The sequence below is a fragment of the Rhagoletis zephyria genome, unplaced genomic scaffold (assembly GCF_001687245.7).
Source record: "Rhagoletis zephyria isolate East Lansing unplaced genomic scaffold, Rhagoletis_zephyria_1.1 Rzeph_scaffold_00006, whole genome shotgun sequence".
In the NCBI taxonomy this organism is placed as follows: Eukaryota; Metazoa; Arthropoda; class Insecta; order Diptera; family Tephritidae; genus Rhagoletis; species Rhagoletis zephyria.
This window is the reverse complement of record NW_016157090.1, coordinates 764836-780884: the sequence shown is the minus strand read 5'-3', so window position 1 is coordinate 780884 and position 16049 is coordinate 764836. Positions and strand designations below refer to the sequence as shown.

At 39.9% G+C, this 16049-nt stretch overlaps 2 protein-coding genes across 2 annotated transcripts; both read right to left on the bottom strand.

Moving 5' to 3' along the window:
• Positions 1-1578: 1578 nt before the first annotated feature.
• On the bottom strand, positions 1579-4143 carry LOC108355381 (glycine, alanine and asparagine-rich protein-like). Its single transcript, XM_017606569.1, has one exon. It carries the CDS (start codon positions 4118-4120, stop codon positions 2711-2713), a length of 1410 nt encoding a protein of 469 aa, XP_017462058.1. The 5' UTR covers positions 4121-4143; the 3' UTR covers positions 1579-2710.
• LOC108355286 (serine-rich adhesin for platelets) lies at positions 4108-13324 on the bottom strand. Its single transcript, XM_017606481.1, has 5 exons — positions 11960-13324; positions 11709-11771; positions 8559-8755; positions 4391-6085; positions 4108-4277 (listed from the first exon to the last, which is right to left on the bottom strand). The coding sequence occupies exons 1-5, from the start codon at positions 13322-13324 to the stop codon at positions 4124-4126; spliced, it is 3474 nt and encodes a 1157-aa protein (XP_017461970.1). The 3' UTR covers positions 4108-4123.
• Between the last annotated feature and the right edge of the window lie 2725 nt (positions 13325-16049).

Below are 16049 nucleotides of genomic sequence, written 5' to 3'. Positions count from 1 at the left end.
CAAAGGACTCAAAATTAAAATAAAACTACTATGAGATTTATGTAAACATCCAATTTAAAAACAATTTATATTTTCATCAGTTAAATGTGCTTCATATGGTATACAAATAAATATATTTCACAAAGCTACACTTTTTCCAAGTAAATTTGCAAGAAGCAACACTGTGACACTGCTAAGGGAGCGGTACGAGAGAGACAACTGTCAGTTTATCGAACCTTGTATTATTGAATCATGCAAAATGCGTAGAAAAAGCGGTTGCATTGCCACGTTTAACCTTAACAGTATTTCTCTAGCTAGGGGATATATTTATGAAGAACATCGGAATAAAAAAGTCGAATATCCGAATAGTGTATAGATATCCGGTTATTAATGAGTTTTATATTGCGCCGTGCTACAAAATATAGTAAAACCGTTATTTTGAATTCAAAAATTATTTGAAACTTACGGTGCAATATCAATTTCGAATTTATCATATCTTCTAAATTCGAATTTTTTCGAATTATATCTTCTAAATAACAAAGTCCTTTAAAACAAATTCTAACGTCAGAGAGAGAAAAAAAAGGGGTTAACCTATATTTGGGTTTTAGTTTTGTGGGCATATTCAGTGTTTTGAAATTTTTTGGTTTTTGTCGCACGGTGTTAGTTATTTTGGAACTCGATAGATCCAGTAACATTGAGAACAATTTTACGAATCTGCTCAAATACTGTTTAGAATATCCGGCTATCGAATAACTAAAAATACGGATAGTCCCAACTACATAGTTAGTACTGAATCGTCTTTGGTCAAATAAGGCTAATATTTACGTTTGTTGTTTACTTGTAAAACTGGTCGAAATAACTGTGTATTCCTACAAGCCCATCCAATTAAAGACATTATTTTGTTTTTAATTTCAACATATGTACGTATGTATTTACAATGCATTTTGTTGTAATTCTTTATTTACTGATTAAGCAAATATGATGTATAATGTATTTATTTGTGTTATAATTTTATGTTTTTATTTTTTTTCCTTTTCGCTTGATTATTTAATTTAATACTAAATTTAACACCAGTAATTCTAGTCTTTGATTTTCATCTTTTTAAGCTTTTTATTGAATAAAGTAATTATATTTAATTTGGGCCTGTTTCGCATTTGCTAATAGAAAATCACACAAAAAATAAATTAAAAACAAATTAAATTCAAGTTAATGCTACATTTACGCATACATACAAACTTATGTACATATGTAAAAACCGCTATAAAAAAAAAATAAAGTAACGCTTATTCAATTGCTAACTAATAAGGAGCGAGAAATACTTGCAGGCTTAATTTGTGTTTTTTAATTACTTATCTATAACAGAAATTAACAAATGATAAACTTATGTGCTTAATCCATAAAACGGATTACATTTGAACTCGCTAACTATTTCTCATACGGAAGTTGCTTGTCTTACGAGCATTTGGTTAAAAAAGAATAATTTTGCGTATGCATGTACGTAGGCTATAGGCCAATTTAATATTTTAGAATGTAAGGAAAACTCGCAATTTGATTTGCAGACTAACTAAATATAATTGTAGATAAGATTTTGGGAACTTCGATTTTAGTTTTTTTTCGTTCTTCAGTCAACATCTATAAAGCCATTTTAAATTCCGTTATTAAAATGTTTCATATTTTTCCTTAGAAGAAATGTGTGTTCACGCTTCAAGTTTCCACTGTAATTAATTTAGTTTTAATAGACAATGAGTCTACATGAATGACATGACAACTTTTACTCCGTCTCTTTGTTTTTGCATTTATATGAATCTAGCGAAATTTGATTTCTCATTTAATTTGGTGTAGTTTTCTGAGAGTGAATATTTTTTTAATGGTGAATTACATATAAGAATGGCCATTTGCCGTCATTTTAAGTAAACGTACGGTTGGCCTATTTATAGTAGGTTCTAACCTAAATTTTCTACATTACTGCTATGCTCTATTTACAGTCAAACTTACAAAACTATTAGTGTGACATTTATGTTTCAAAGAAAACTTGTTATTGAACTTGTTAACGCTTTTTCTGATAACTGTTCAGCGAATAATTTTTCAAATATCCATAAACGCTTGCGTACTGGAGAAATACATTATTAAGTACCTTAAGCAGTTCACATATTTATTAAAATTTTGCTTTACTAAATTTACATTCAGTTCTTTGTTTCAGTGTTTGTTCATTTAATTTTCTTGTTCCATTATTTTTTTTTATGGTTTCTGGGGAGGTGTACATTTTTTATCGCATTCGAATTTTTTTCTCTTTCTCAAGCTTAATGTTTTTAAATCAGTCAAGGCAAAAGGATTACATTTTTTTAATACAGCAATAAATTATTCAAATTAAATATCCCAGTAAAAATTGAATGCAAAATATAACCTAACTTCTTTTAGATAGATCACTTTCAATATGAAGCGATTATATTCGATAGTTTTCAAAAAAAAAAAATGTACATAGCACAACATAATATACAACTTAATAAACAGCAATCAACGTTGTGCAAACGAATTGTGCACATAAAGTAATAAAATCGCTAGACCGCAACGCTTCCCGCTGATAAAATTTAACACTATTGCCAAGTTCATGCGTACCAAACAATTTCACCTCGATATCCTCGTTTTCTAACTCTCTTTTTTATCCCACCTTAACCAACGCATTTGCTGTAACGCCTTTTGTTGTGTTTTATATCGCGCGTCCGGGTCAACTTCAAAATGTCTCGCCACCCGCGTACCAGGGATGAATCCAGGGCGTCGATGGCGGCGGCGTTGGGGGATATATCGTCGGCGACGGCAGTCCGTGTGTTCCTGCTGCTGCAGCAGCTGCGGCGGCCGCCGCTACCGCAGCACTAGGCGATTGCAAGTGATATGCATTGGCTGCAGCCGCCGCCGCTGATGGTGGCGAGAATAATGAGGATGCGTGTGCTGCTGCCAAAGCTGCTGACGATGACGCTGAGCTCAATTTGTGTGCCGTTGTCGCCGCGGCGCCTGCGGTAGACGAAGCCGAGCTTGCCACCGAAGCCGCTGATGCGTTCGAGGAGCTGCGATGCGTAGACGCGTGCTCTCCAGCTACTGCTGCTGCAGCTGCGGCGCTGAAGAGCGACATAAAATCATTAGCAGCTGCTGCAGCCGCAGCTGCTGCCGTGGAGGACGAGGGCGTGGCGGCCGTTGCACTATTGTGTTGTTGCTGCTGCTGTAGCTGTTGGTGTTGCTGCTGTTGAGCGGCGCGATTGTAGCGACTAGCATCGGCAGCGCGCGCTTGCTTCTCTGCTGCTGCAGCGGCGCGTGCTTGTTTATCTGCGTGTGCCGTTGCAGCTGTAGCACCGCCTGCTCCCAGCCAATCGAAAGGATTTGCAAATGGATTGACCGCTGCAAGCGTAGAATTGGCGCTTAGCGGTGGACTAAGCATGGTGGCAGCGGCAGCGGCAGCTGCAGCTGCGGAGCCGCATAAGAAGTTGTAAGCAGCTGCACTTTCGGCTGCAGCTGCGGCGGCTAACTGCTGCGCTGCGGTGTTGGTGGAGGACGCAGTATGACGCGAAACATTGCCATTTGATGCACTGCTACTACTGCTCTTTGACGCAGACGACGACGAAGAGCCGCTGCCAGCGCTTTGTGAACTTAGGCCGTGGCCATGGTTGCTAGTGCTGCCGTTGTTGCTATTGCCGGCGCTGATTTGTTGGTGGTAATGCTGTTGTTGCTGCTGGGCGTGTTGGTGGTAGTGTTGGAGTTGTTGTTGCTGTTGTTGACGGCTGTGGGAGTACAACATATCAAGCGAATGCGGGTGCGTGTGAGGGTGTGGTAGCGGTGGTGCCAGGGGTGCTACATGCGCGCTATGCGGTGCATGCATGGCTGCTGCCGCTGCTACAGCCGCGGCCGCAGCTGCGTTTTGATGATGTTGTTGGTGTTGTTGTTGAAGAAGTTGTGCTGCTGCTGCCGAGGTGTTGGCGGACGACGAAACTGCCGATGAGGATGACGATGAAGACGAAGACGACTTGTGTTTCAATTGTTGCTGAAGCTGTTGTTGAGCTTGCTGTTGTTGTTGCTGCTGCAGCTGCTGCTGCTGCTGTTGTTGTTGTTGTTGCTGCTGTTGTTGTTGTATATGTTGTGCTCCCCAACCCATTTCCTAGCTTATACGTGTGCGCTTTGAAGGCGGCTGTTCCTGGTTTCGAGTCATAAACAACAGCTGCTTCATGTACTTCATGACATCGCGAACCTGCACTAACGGTATATTCTCATTGTGGGAGCGATCGTTTTCCATCAGAACCTGCAGTTGCCGCCTGAGCAAGAATAACGGAATAAAAAGAAAAAAGGGTCAACCAATTTTCGGACTTCACCCATGTATGTATGTACATATATAGAAATTTGCATTTGCGCTTTGCTTTGTACTCACCGATTACCCTTGTACAGCTCTACACCCAACGTCTCGATCAGCACCTTGCAGTTCTCCAACGACTCATGCGGAAAGAAATTCTTCTGGAAATCGGTGAGTGTCATCAGTTGATCGGAGTCATTGTACGCCTTCATGTTGATGCACGGCACCAGGCGGTTGTCCACATATACCTTCTGCACCTTGTACGGCTGGTTTCCCATGTTGTTCGCCGCGCGCTCGTACTGTTGCATCTCCGGTATGATTGATAGCCGTTGCGCATTATTCGCGGCAGCAGCTGCGGCCATCGCCGCATGACGCTGCAGGTGCATGCTGGCGGAGTTGGCATTCGCCGAGGAGCTACTACTGGCGCGGCCATTTTGCTGTGCATGATGTTGAGCAGCGGCCGCCATGCGTTGTTGTTGTTGTGCTACTGCGACGGCAGCTTGGTGTGCTTCCTGCTGCTGTTGCAAGTAGGCGGAGGCAGCTTGCACCGACCTTCGGGGGGAAGACAAATCGATTACTTCCATTGGAGGGGTATTCTGATGATGGTTTTGTTGGTGGTGGCTATGGTTTTGACTGTGGTGGTGGTGATGGTGGGAGGAGTGGTGGTTTTGGTGGCTGTTATAGTGTTGCGAGGAGTAGTGGCTGCCACTCTTGCCCGTGCCGCCAGTACTCGAGGCGGACGAGCCGTGCGATCGCGTAGGCGATGGAGAGGGGGTTGAGGTAGAATTCGAGGTGGAGGGTGAGGGAGGCACGTTCAGCGCTGCGCTGGTGGAGCAAATGACGCTTTTCTGACGTCCACTACTGCTGCCACCACTAGCAGATGAGTGTGACGAATGCGAATACTGTGAGGGAATGTGGGGCGTAATGGTCACATTCGGATTAGGCACAATGGACAGTGAGGGCGCGGGCGAAATGGGTGGCGACATAAAAGGAACAAAATTTTGAGACGAATTCGTCTGAATGAATGTGGATAGATCCGGATTGGATAGTACTTTCTGCACCACCGCTTTCATTTCATCAGTCATTTTGAACTTCTTTTCGAAATCTTCCAGTGACGCTGTTGAATTCAACGGCACTGTGGCACAACCTGATGAGGAGGTTAATGAGGAAGAGCTTGTATGCCGCGACGAGCTAGTCGTGCTAGTCGAACTGCGCTTACTAGGCGCTTCCGCGGAGCTACTCACTGGAATTAGTGGCGGTACCGAAGGCTTAGTGAACTGTCCATTATTGGTGGTGCATGTAGACGTACTGTTCTTGTTGCTATGCTTGTGGGGATTATAGTCCAGCATAGTCTTCAGATCAGTGTCTAAAGGCAGCGATGGGAAAATAGGAAAACCTGGAGCTTTGCTGGCACCAAGACTGCCAACGGTACTGAGGCTGTTCGAACGCTCTGTGCTGGTAGCAGCAACAGCTCCTGAGACAGTGCCATTGCTTTTGATTTGCTGGGTAAGCAGCAGGCGTTGGGCGGGCGTCAATTGATTCCAGAAGGCCATATCGGCGGCAGTAGAGGGGAAATTGAAATTGTATGGACTGGCAGAGGCACTGGGCGCGCCAGGGGCAGCGTGAACATGGGAAAGGGGTAGGGACTGGCTGCTGGGGGTATGAGATGCAGACGCATGGGAAGAAGCAGATGGGGAACGGGACGAGGAGGAAGAGGTGTGTCGTTGTTGCTGTTGTGTTTGTTGTTGCAGCATAGTTTGCTCGACATTTGACCTAGAAACATTATATATAGAATAGTTTTGTAAGTTTCACCTTCGTTGTGCGGTGCGACAGTTTTGTTTTAAATTTTTTGTTAATTTTATTTACAAAATTGTATGTTTTCAAATTTAATTGCAAAATTTTAATATAACGCGTTGAAGTAATTTTGAATTTTCTTAGTAAAAATTAAATTTTAAATTAAATTTCAGACTGGATGCGTTTTTAAGAATTTTGTTCAAATTCTTTTAAATTTTCACAAGTTCATAAAATTTTAACTGCAATTTTTTTCAAGTTTACTTTAGTTAGTTCATTACTTTTTTGTTTATATAACTGTAATTCTTCATTGGCGCTACTTTCGTTGTTTTTGTACACGCATTATATATAATGTATCTAGGGTAAAAAATATCTTTGAATATTATTGATATATTGTTAGATTCAATACAAAGAGCCAGGGGTACGAGAGCGAGAGCGAGCTATTTGAGTGAATCAATGAAGTTGGAAAGGATACAGAATGGGTGGATTGCTTACAATTACAATTGTCAATTAAAGACGCAAGGACTTGTTTAATTAAATAATTGTTTTTTTTTTTAATTTATGTTTTTCAAATGTTGTAGTTCCTTTTTATATTACTTTTTTTGTTTCTATTTAACAAGTACTGATTTAAATGCAAAAATAAATGATAATTTCAAAAATTGTTCAACCACGTATGCTAAAACAACATTACTATTACTACTAAGCACATGTATGAACTATACTAATTAGAAAATTTTCTTAAAAGTTGAAATTGCTAAACTTTGAGCGCATAGATAAATGTGAAGCAAAAAAAATTTGAGGCATGCAAAGAATTACGAAGAAAAAAGGAGGTTTTGAGGGTGTATGTGTGTGCTGCAGACACAAAAGGATAGATATCAAAGTTCAGTTCTGAAATCATTAAACTTTCTAATTGGCATTTTTAGTTCAAAATAACAGGTAAACAAATGAGCTCGCATATCCGCATATTGCAGCCCTGTGCACGCAAACTTGGCAGCATTTTTTACTTGTCACTTCCTTCCTGCAATACACAGTCGAACTACAACAAAGCACAAAGTGACAGCATCGGCTCCATTTTAAAGCGGTTCATTGGCTTCGCGAAAATTTGTGAAAACTTTTGCTTGTGCAATTTTTTTGCGAAAATGCTTTTTGTAATTACGTTAATAAGCCAATAACTAAGTGTTTGTTTACCAGTGGCTGCGGAGCATTATTTTGCAAGGGTCTAAGTGAAAAATTATTTTACAACGAAACAACTCCAAATGCGCAACGTCACGGAATACCATGATATTTAATCGTGTGCCTAAATAGTGAAAATTTGTGAAAGCAAAACGATCTGTAGGCGTATTTCAAAATAAATCTAGTTCAGCTAAATCATTCTCTGGAATATACCTACATATCGTCGATGTTTTTGCAAAACCGTCCATCGACCAGTTGTAAACCCGCCTAAATCGCCGTTGTGGCAAAAATGGGATTTAGTAACCCTGAACTCAAGGCATCGAGATTTATGCATAAAAATCGTGAAATCTATTAAAACAACAGATTTCTAAAATAATAGCTAAAGAAAATACCGTCTTTCTAGGCAATGCCCTCAAAAAAAAACCTTGTTTCGCTCTGCTGTAAAATTTTAGTGCCGGTTTTGCAATTGGTCGATGGACGGTTTTGCAAAAACATCGACGATATGTATGAATCAATCAAAACTATAATGGAAAAATATAGGATTGCGCTCTATGCTTTTAGTTTAAGGTATGTACTTCAAAAATATTTCACTAAATAATTTAATTCAGATGGTAAACTATAACTTGCTGAAAATATACATAACTGCCATTTTCTCAAGTAGGTTTTAAAATTATGTATCGGCACTTCAAACGCATTTTTTACGTTAAAATTTGTGTTCAAAGAACAGATAAATGTTAAATCCTACTTGAGAAAACGATCCTAAAAGGCCCAATTTTTACAAGAAACTTCAAAGAAAAACACTACAACAATAAGAAACCCAATATTAAAAAGAGGGAGGGAGAAACGAATTTCGATTTGTGAAAAAGTACTAAATTAAATGCGTGCACAACCACCGATTTTTGCAATATAAAACAGCTTTAAAAATTCAAATTTAAAACAATCGTAAAAGGTAACTTGTTTATGTGGAAAAAAGCAAAAGATACAAAATTTATGTGGTGCATACTTTTTTTGCAATACAACAGTTGGCAACAAGCAGCGTGTATGCACCAATAGAAACAAAATATTATTTTCTTTTGTTTGCCTTAATTAGAAAGTAATCGTTAAACGAATTACAACTAAATTTGAAAAACACATTTTTTGTAAACAATTTCTTTTTTAGAACAGATAAACTTTATACAAAATTCATATTTGAATTTTAATAAATGTTTTGTTTTTTTTTCGAATTGAGTAAAAGTTTAAGAGTTTGCATTTGATTCTTTAAAAAACGTCTATTCATACTCACATATGGTTGGCGCTTTGGCCAGCGCCAGAACGCACCAATGGCGGCGGCGCATTCGCTTGATTGTGACTATTCACGGGTTGCATCGAAATCGCTGGATTATTGTAGGCAGCATAGGTCGGCCGATTGCCGAGCAGGATATTCTCCATTGGACTGCGTTGATATTGTGGGGCACGTGAATTGGGATGTGACTGTTGCGCCTGAAAGTATACAAAAATACGATTTTTTTTTTTTATATAAAACAAAAGAAATATGAATGTGGCACAATAAAAAAAAATGCACTTAAGGTACATACATATGTATGTACGGAGCAAGCTTAGTGATATAATTGTTTCGGGAAGTATTTATGGGCGACTCCAGCGAAAAGTCTACCGGGTAAAAAAAATTTTAAGTCCTTTATCTAAGTTATTTATAGGTCGATTGTCTGCTTTTTATAATATATACGGGTTATGTAAGCAGAAAATTTTTTGCCAAAAATGATCTCGCTAGGTGGCGCCAGGATCGAGATATTTTGAAAACCGTATTTATGCTCCGATTTGTTTCATATTTGGCCCGTTTAGTTGAAACGTAGTACGACATAGATTTGCAAAAAATGAAACCGCTGGTGGCGCAAATGTCAAAACAAAAAGTACCTTCGACATAAAATGCATGTTTTCTTCCCGTTAAAAATTCATTCAAGAACAATATTAACAAAAGAAAGCGTAAGTTTACTAATATCTTTACATTTTTTTACTGAATAAGCGGCCATTTAATTGCTATGCAAATCTAGAAAAACCCTTTTTAAAACTTTAAACTTTTTCAGTTTAGTTTTAGACTTTTAGTGGCAGTTAGGTCCATATATCCCGTCATTAATGCTACTGCAACAAGATAAACAAAAAAAAATCAGCTCCTAGCCTTTGATAGATCCAAATTTGCAAAAAATATTGCCAGACAATTTCGATTGAAATTAACGTTGCCGTGGTAGTCGGGCACATGTAACAGGAACATCCCAGGATTAACCTGGGCAAGGACTCCCACATTTTATGTTGCCGCAACGGAAAATTTTGTAAAATAGAGTTAACTTACGCAATCGCCACAAATATTTTAAACTACACTATTAACGATTTGTAAAACTTAAGTATTCATTTATTGCATTAAATTTGATGATTAACTACAAATATAACATTTATAAAATGAAATTAAATATTTTTTGGTCAATCATGAATCTGTGGTATCTTTGGTTTTACAATGCTTTTTTCCCACAAAAAAAAAACAAAAGAAAAATAATTATTTTGGTTTGGCGCACTGATAAGTCTCGCCGATGAGGTATGTAGATATTTTTTGTGGTTAAAAATTCGCTGAGAAAATTTTTTTTTTACCACATTTGTACGTAGTATGTTCATTTGTGTGCGGGTATTTTGTTAATTCACGCACATACTACACTGAAAAGCAGTACACTTCTCTTAATGCTTAGCCGCTTTGTATTCGCTTCTAATTCGTCTGTATTTTTCCATTATTTTGATTATCATTAGCAAGCTAGTTGTAGTTGCTAGGTTGTCATAGCGGACGCCATAAAGCGCCCGCGTTTGATTAAGATTTCGCTTGGCTTCTAGCCTCTGCTAACAACAAATTAACATGAAATAACCGACTGCTTCATCTGCAGCTATGTATGTTCATAGAAGGTACTTTTTCTTAAATTTCTTGTTTGCTCAGTGTAAATATTGTAAATTGTAAGGGTTACGGAATTGTTGCGAATGCAACCGATTACGATTTTGATTTGAGTAATGTCTTTGATTGTAATTATTTTGAACGTATTGATGTGCAGGCATCGGCTGCTGTTGGGAAGCTCCTACGAAACTCATGCAGTTTTCAATGTGTCTTTGACGTTTATTCTGTTGATGGTACCCATAACCATGCCCGTTGTACTACATTCACCAATGGCCACACATGTAGAGAATAAAAATGATAACAAAAACGAAATATCAAAATGCAAGCAATTGAACGGGCATACAGATACATACATACATATACTATAATACATAGGCAATAAGCATTAAACAACTAAAAATTAAAACTAAAGCAAAACATATCCATACGAATTAAATTTGCCATTTTTACACTCGATGATTTCCACAGCCTAGAGTGCACCACAGCCTAGAGTGCAGGCACGCAAACACAATCCAGTGGAACACTATGTAAGTTCTAATAGTATGGGTGTACATAACATGCCGCGTGGCAAGCACTATTTCCTACAGTTTGGCAACTTGTGGCAGCGTCAAAGAGAAAAATAAAATAAAATGAAACCGAAACAAAACCAGCGTGAAACCAAAAGTAGGCCAACTATAGACAAGCAACCAGGCATTCAGGCAGATTAAAGTGAGTTTAATGTACTTTTCCCACTGACTAAGTTTTCCGTTGAAATGTGCGAACAAAGAAAACCTTCATTGCTGGCAGGAGTGGAATCAGGGGTGTTGTACCTATTCAACAACTACATACATATGTATACATGTTCCTTCTATTGGCACAAAGTGCAATCTGTGCAATATTTCTGAAAAACTGTTTTCACCAAAATGTGTTTCGCACGAAGTTAGTCTAAGAAACTTGAGGATTAACCGAACAAATACGAGCTAAAGACCAGTTTTTAACCGACTTCAAAAAAAGGAGGAGGTTATCAATTCGTCAGAATATTTTTTTTTATGTATGTTACCTAACAGGTGGTCTCATAATAATCTGGTTTAGATGCGATCATTGGATCATGAAAAATTAACGGTACTCCTAAATTTTTATGAAAATTGCAGTCGGTTTTGTTTGCTTAAAAATTACTTGTTTTTTATGAAATACATGTGATTTCAAAAAAAAAAAGTTTAAATTTGTAGACGTTATATCAGCGGGGTTGGAGTCGTGTACCTAAGCGTTCAAAAACATCACGCCGCATTCTAGGCCACAGATGTCCCTTGTAAACTTAGCTTTTCCAATTTTTTACAATCAAAAAAAAAAACCTAAAAATCGGGCAAGTTTAAAAGCTTTGACCATTTTTCAGAAAAAAAAATATATATTTGAAATGCCAAATTTAATGGATTTTTACCTATTTTAGAGCTTTTCAAATATATTTTATTTTGTAGTAATTGCCGAAAAAAGGCTTAATTTTTTTTTTATTTTGTTGAGAATTCTCACCTGCGAAGCCAACATTTGTGCATGAATAAGAGGCTGCTGCTGCATCCACGTATTTGTCAAAGCCTACACGCGTGAAAGTCCAAAAGAAGGCGTTTGAACAGCAGTATCATTCCATTTTAGCACGACCGGATCCAAACGAGTTGTTATATGAAAGAGAAAAGATACGAAGATTTTTGTTTGAGATTAGTTAGATTTTCAAATTGAATTCGCATGTAATGTTTATTTTTGTTGTTGTTGTTGTTGTAGCGCACCTGCACAGTCGCTAATGCAGCATTGGATGGGTGCATCCGTTGGCCGGGCTGTTGTTGTTGCATAGCTGCTGCTGCAGCTGCCGCCGCCGCTGCTGCCGATGATTGTGTGGCGTAGGCGTTGGCGCCACGTTTCATCATCTGTTGCTGTTGTGCCGCAGCCGCTGCAGCGGCCGTTTGTTTTTGCAACATACTTGATTGTGGCATCACTTTTGGCGGTGGTTGCGTGGGTTGGCGCGTCCAATTTACCGAATTATTAGCATTTGTACGATTGCCAATGAGCAGATTTGAGTCGACAACTTTGCTGGGCCAATAGTCTTCGAATTCGGTACCATTAGGGAAATAGCTTTTAATGTCTGTCAATGAAATGACTGCCACATTTTCGCTGGAGAATAATTCATTGCGTATGCCCTGCACTTTGCAGCAGAACTTCAAGTAGGCCAGATCCCAACCAGAGAGATAGTCGGCTTTCTGTTTGAGATTCTCAGTTTCGCCTTCGAAATAGAAGAGCGGCACCACTTGCTCGTTGTTGCGCACCGTATACGGCACGACAGACTCCTTATTGATGCGTATAAAGCCGCATTTCTCCGAGGGTGACTTGCTGCCAGAGATGAGCTTGCGGTAACAAATGTCTAGGAACTGATAGAATTTGGTTGCATCCGAAAGGCGCACCACCAAATCTTTTTGCGTGAAAATGTCGCGTCCAAATTCACCATCACAGTGTTTTATATTAATTTCAATTAGAAGTCGCGCCTCTGCCTCCGTTATATAGTAGCTACGCACGCAGGTGCAACTGGAGTAAATGTCCGGGTGTAAGCAATTGAGATATTTGCCCAATAGCTTCATTTCAATCATTCGTACCGAACAATATTTCTCCTGCTGCCGATAGATGTACGGAATGTAAGTTTTACCAAATGTGGTCCAACCAAAATGTCCCTTCTGTGACTCCTCATCGCATGGCGCTTTCTTCTCGCCGGTGGCATCGCCACTACTGCCATTGCCATTTTGCTGTGCACCGTTTCGTCCATTGCCATTGGCGGCAGTTGCACTGGTGCCATTCGGCAGCTTCTGTTGGCGTGTCAAATAGTTCAGTATGTTCGCCTGACCATTATTATTGTTGTTGCCTACACCGGCTTGCATGCCGCCCACTTGTTGACGCGTAGCCAGCTGGGCAGCCTGTTGTTGTTGCTTAGCCAATGCGGCCTTTTGTGTTTCCATCATCTTGGCCGCTAACTCCTGGATCTCAGCCTCGTCGGCGCGTTCCTGCTTAACAGGTGCGCTCCAATTCGAGCCGATGCTGTTCCCATGTATGGGCAGCGGTTGGCCATTGGCGCCAATCACGCTGATTATCTGTATATCAGCGGACATGCTAGTGGCGCTTCAGTTAAACGATGTAATTTTGGTAGAAATAAAAATTTGCAGTTGCGATGGAAATTGTTGCAACTGGGCGCGCTCAAATTTTGCCCTTGTTCTTTTTTTCGGATAATATAGGGTTGCTTTCAGACCTTGCTTGCGTTTAGCAAGCTCAAGCGCGGTTGGAGCTTGTGCTCGCTCACACGTCAATCACAATGTTCGAACTTCGAACTTTTGCAATTCTCAGGTGGACAAAATTTCGAACATACACGCGAAGAAAATAAAACGTAAACGAAGGAATTGGCAGGAAACAAAATTTTTATAAAATGTAGGTCTTTCAGGGTATCGCTTGCTTTTTTGTTGTTATTAGCACAGCTTTATTCTTTATTATTTTCTGCACTAAACTACAAATTACCGGCGTTATGCTGTTTGGCATATAAGGTGTTGTATTTTCGTATGGGGCTATTCACAAATTACGGGTACACACATGTGTACATTTTCGCTAAATGTTTACGGCTATTAATTTTGCGTATTCCTCTCGCGTGAGCAACTGTGTCGCCTCGCCAGCTTTCTCCCTGACTGTGTTGTGGTTCTGTTGCTTTTTGTTTTTTTTTGTTTTGTAGTGGCTTTCTTTTTTTTCCTGATTGATTGTCACAAGACGCGTGTGCTATTTTTCTTTGATTTTTTTTTGTCGCGTCAATACAGCACAAACGACACTACAAACATACGCACGCACTGCGGTGACAGCAGTGAAACGGTAGCGACGACCGCTTACGCGGCAGCAGCGAGCCGCATAACGAAGAAATGTATTTTCTTTTCTTTAATTTTAAATTTAATATATTTTTTTCACTAATAGTTTATGTATGTATGTATGTGCAGGGATGTCGAATGTCCCACAGCGCCACACCCGTCCAATTTTTCGTTTTTGCTCAATTTTTATCAGCATTTGCTGCGTAAAGGGGCCTTTTGAGTTTCACACCAAATGCAATCACACATTTGTACACTTCACTCTTTCCATATTTGCCTTGTATGGCTTGTTTAGATATGTATTTCTCTACAATATTTCTTCAGCGAATTATTTTCGCTTTGCACTGCATGTGTTTTTTTTTGCTTTGAAAATTTTATTATTTAAAATAATTTTCTACTAGCGTTACAGTGTTTGTATGTAAGCGTTTTTCTCAAATGTGTGTATTTTGTACGCGAAAATTCAAGCGTCGCGGCCTTCGCTACGTCTTCACGTCTTCGCAATACATAAACGAGTGTGATCGTCGTAACGAAAATTATTTCTACGAACTGAAGTTGAAGCCCCCAATATACACAAAATGCATACAAACACACGCCTCTGCATAAACTGTACACACCAACATCACCACTGCCCACTGCTGCCGTTGCCCGCGTCGCCGACAGCGTCGACGTCGTTGTTGTCATCGTCATTGCCAGTACACTGTGCGCCACACCAGCCACATCAGACCAGCCAAAAGCAGCAATAATAACAACAACAACAGCACAGATGGCAACACTACCGATGACGATTTAGCAGAAGCCGTGGCAGCAGCAGCGGCGCAGCAACCGCAACGAAGGCAGCCGAATGGGCTATACAAATATGGCAAGCAAAGAAAAGGCAAAGCGAACAGTTCGGCAGGCCCCGCTTCAGCAATTCGGTTAAATTTCGTTAGCTGGCTCTGTCTCTATACGCGCCATGGCTACACTACAGTGCGGCCGCACTGCTGTACGCCATGGCCGTGTGGTTGTTTGTAGGCATGTCAGTGATGTCGACGAAGCGCAGCTAACGAACGTGCGAACGAACGAACGACGAAAGTAGACGGTGAGCTGCGGGCAGCAGTAGTAGCATCAGCGACTACAAGTATTCGAATTTCGTATGAAAACACAATCGCGCGCACATATTTTCGTACATACATATATATTTAAATATGTACATGCATAAGTACACTCGATTGTACGCTCACTCACTCGTTCGCTTGTTCGTCGTTCACTTGCTCGCTCGCACGCTTCAGACGCCAAAAAATTATAAAACAACAACGAAAATATGCGAGTGCTCGATTGCAAAAACAATAGCAATTGCGCTGTGCAAGTAGCGAACGATTGCAGCAACAACGACCGAGCAAAAGCAAATTGGTGGATTGTTTTTTTTTTTACTTGATTTTCGTGAACGGTCCGCAGCGCAGCGCAGTGCAGTACAGTTGTGAATTGTTTGTGGGTGTGGTTGTATACTTCGTTGTTGCTGCTTTTGTCTACTTCCACGTAAATTTTTGTTTTATTATTTCGCCATCTTCTATTTATTTGCGCTGCTGCAGTCGACGTCGACGCTGGGGGCTATATCGCTGTTGTTGTTGTTGCTGACATTATGTACTCTACCGTCTGTAGTTTGGTTGTAGCTGTTCTGTTATTCGTTGAAAAACGAAAAACGACAGCGCGCGACAGCCAAAGACGACGCGTCGAACGAACTGTGTGGAGGGTAGGGCCATTCGATTGGTACATATCTACATATGTATGTATGAATGTATTCCATTTAAATTTCTTATTCGAGTTGGGGCTTTTTTTTCTATTTTACTTCGCTGTATGAAATTTTATACGAGTTTTTTTTTACACTTTGCACATTATCGTAAATTTTAATTAGCTTGGTACTGGGTGCTAAGTGGATACGATGGACAGCGAGGCAGCGAATTCGTTTAGGGCGAGTAGAAGTGCGTGTACCTGGCTGGTATTCGCTAGTAAGCCA

Coding starts and splice junctions, on each gene's coding strand:
- LOC108355286 (XM_017606481.1), bottom strand. CDS start 13,324: ATGTCCGCTGATATACAGATAATCAGCGTGATTGGCGCCAATGGCCAA. Junction 11,772..11,959: donor CTGCATTAGCGACTGTGCAG/GTGCGCTACAAC, acceptor TCACGCGTGTAG/GCTTTGACAAATACGTGGAT. Junction 6,086..8,558: donor GGCCAAAGCGCCAACCATAT/GTGAGTATGAAT, acceptor TAATGTTTCTAG/GTCAAATGTCGAGCAAACTA.
- LOC108355381 (XM_017606569.1), bottom strand. CDS start 4,120: ATGGGTTGGGGAGCACAACATATACAACAACAACAGCAGCAACAACAA.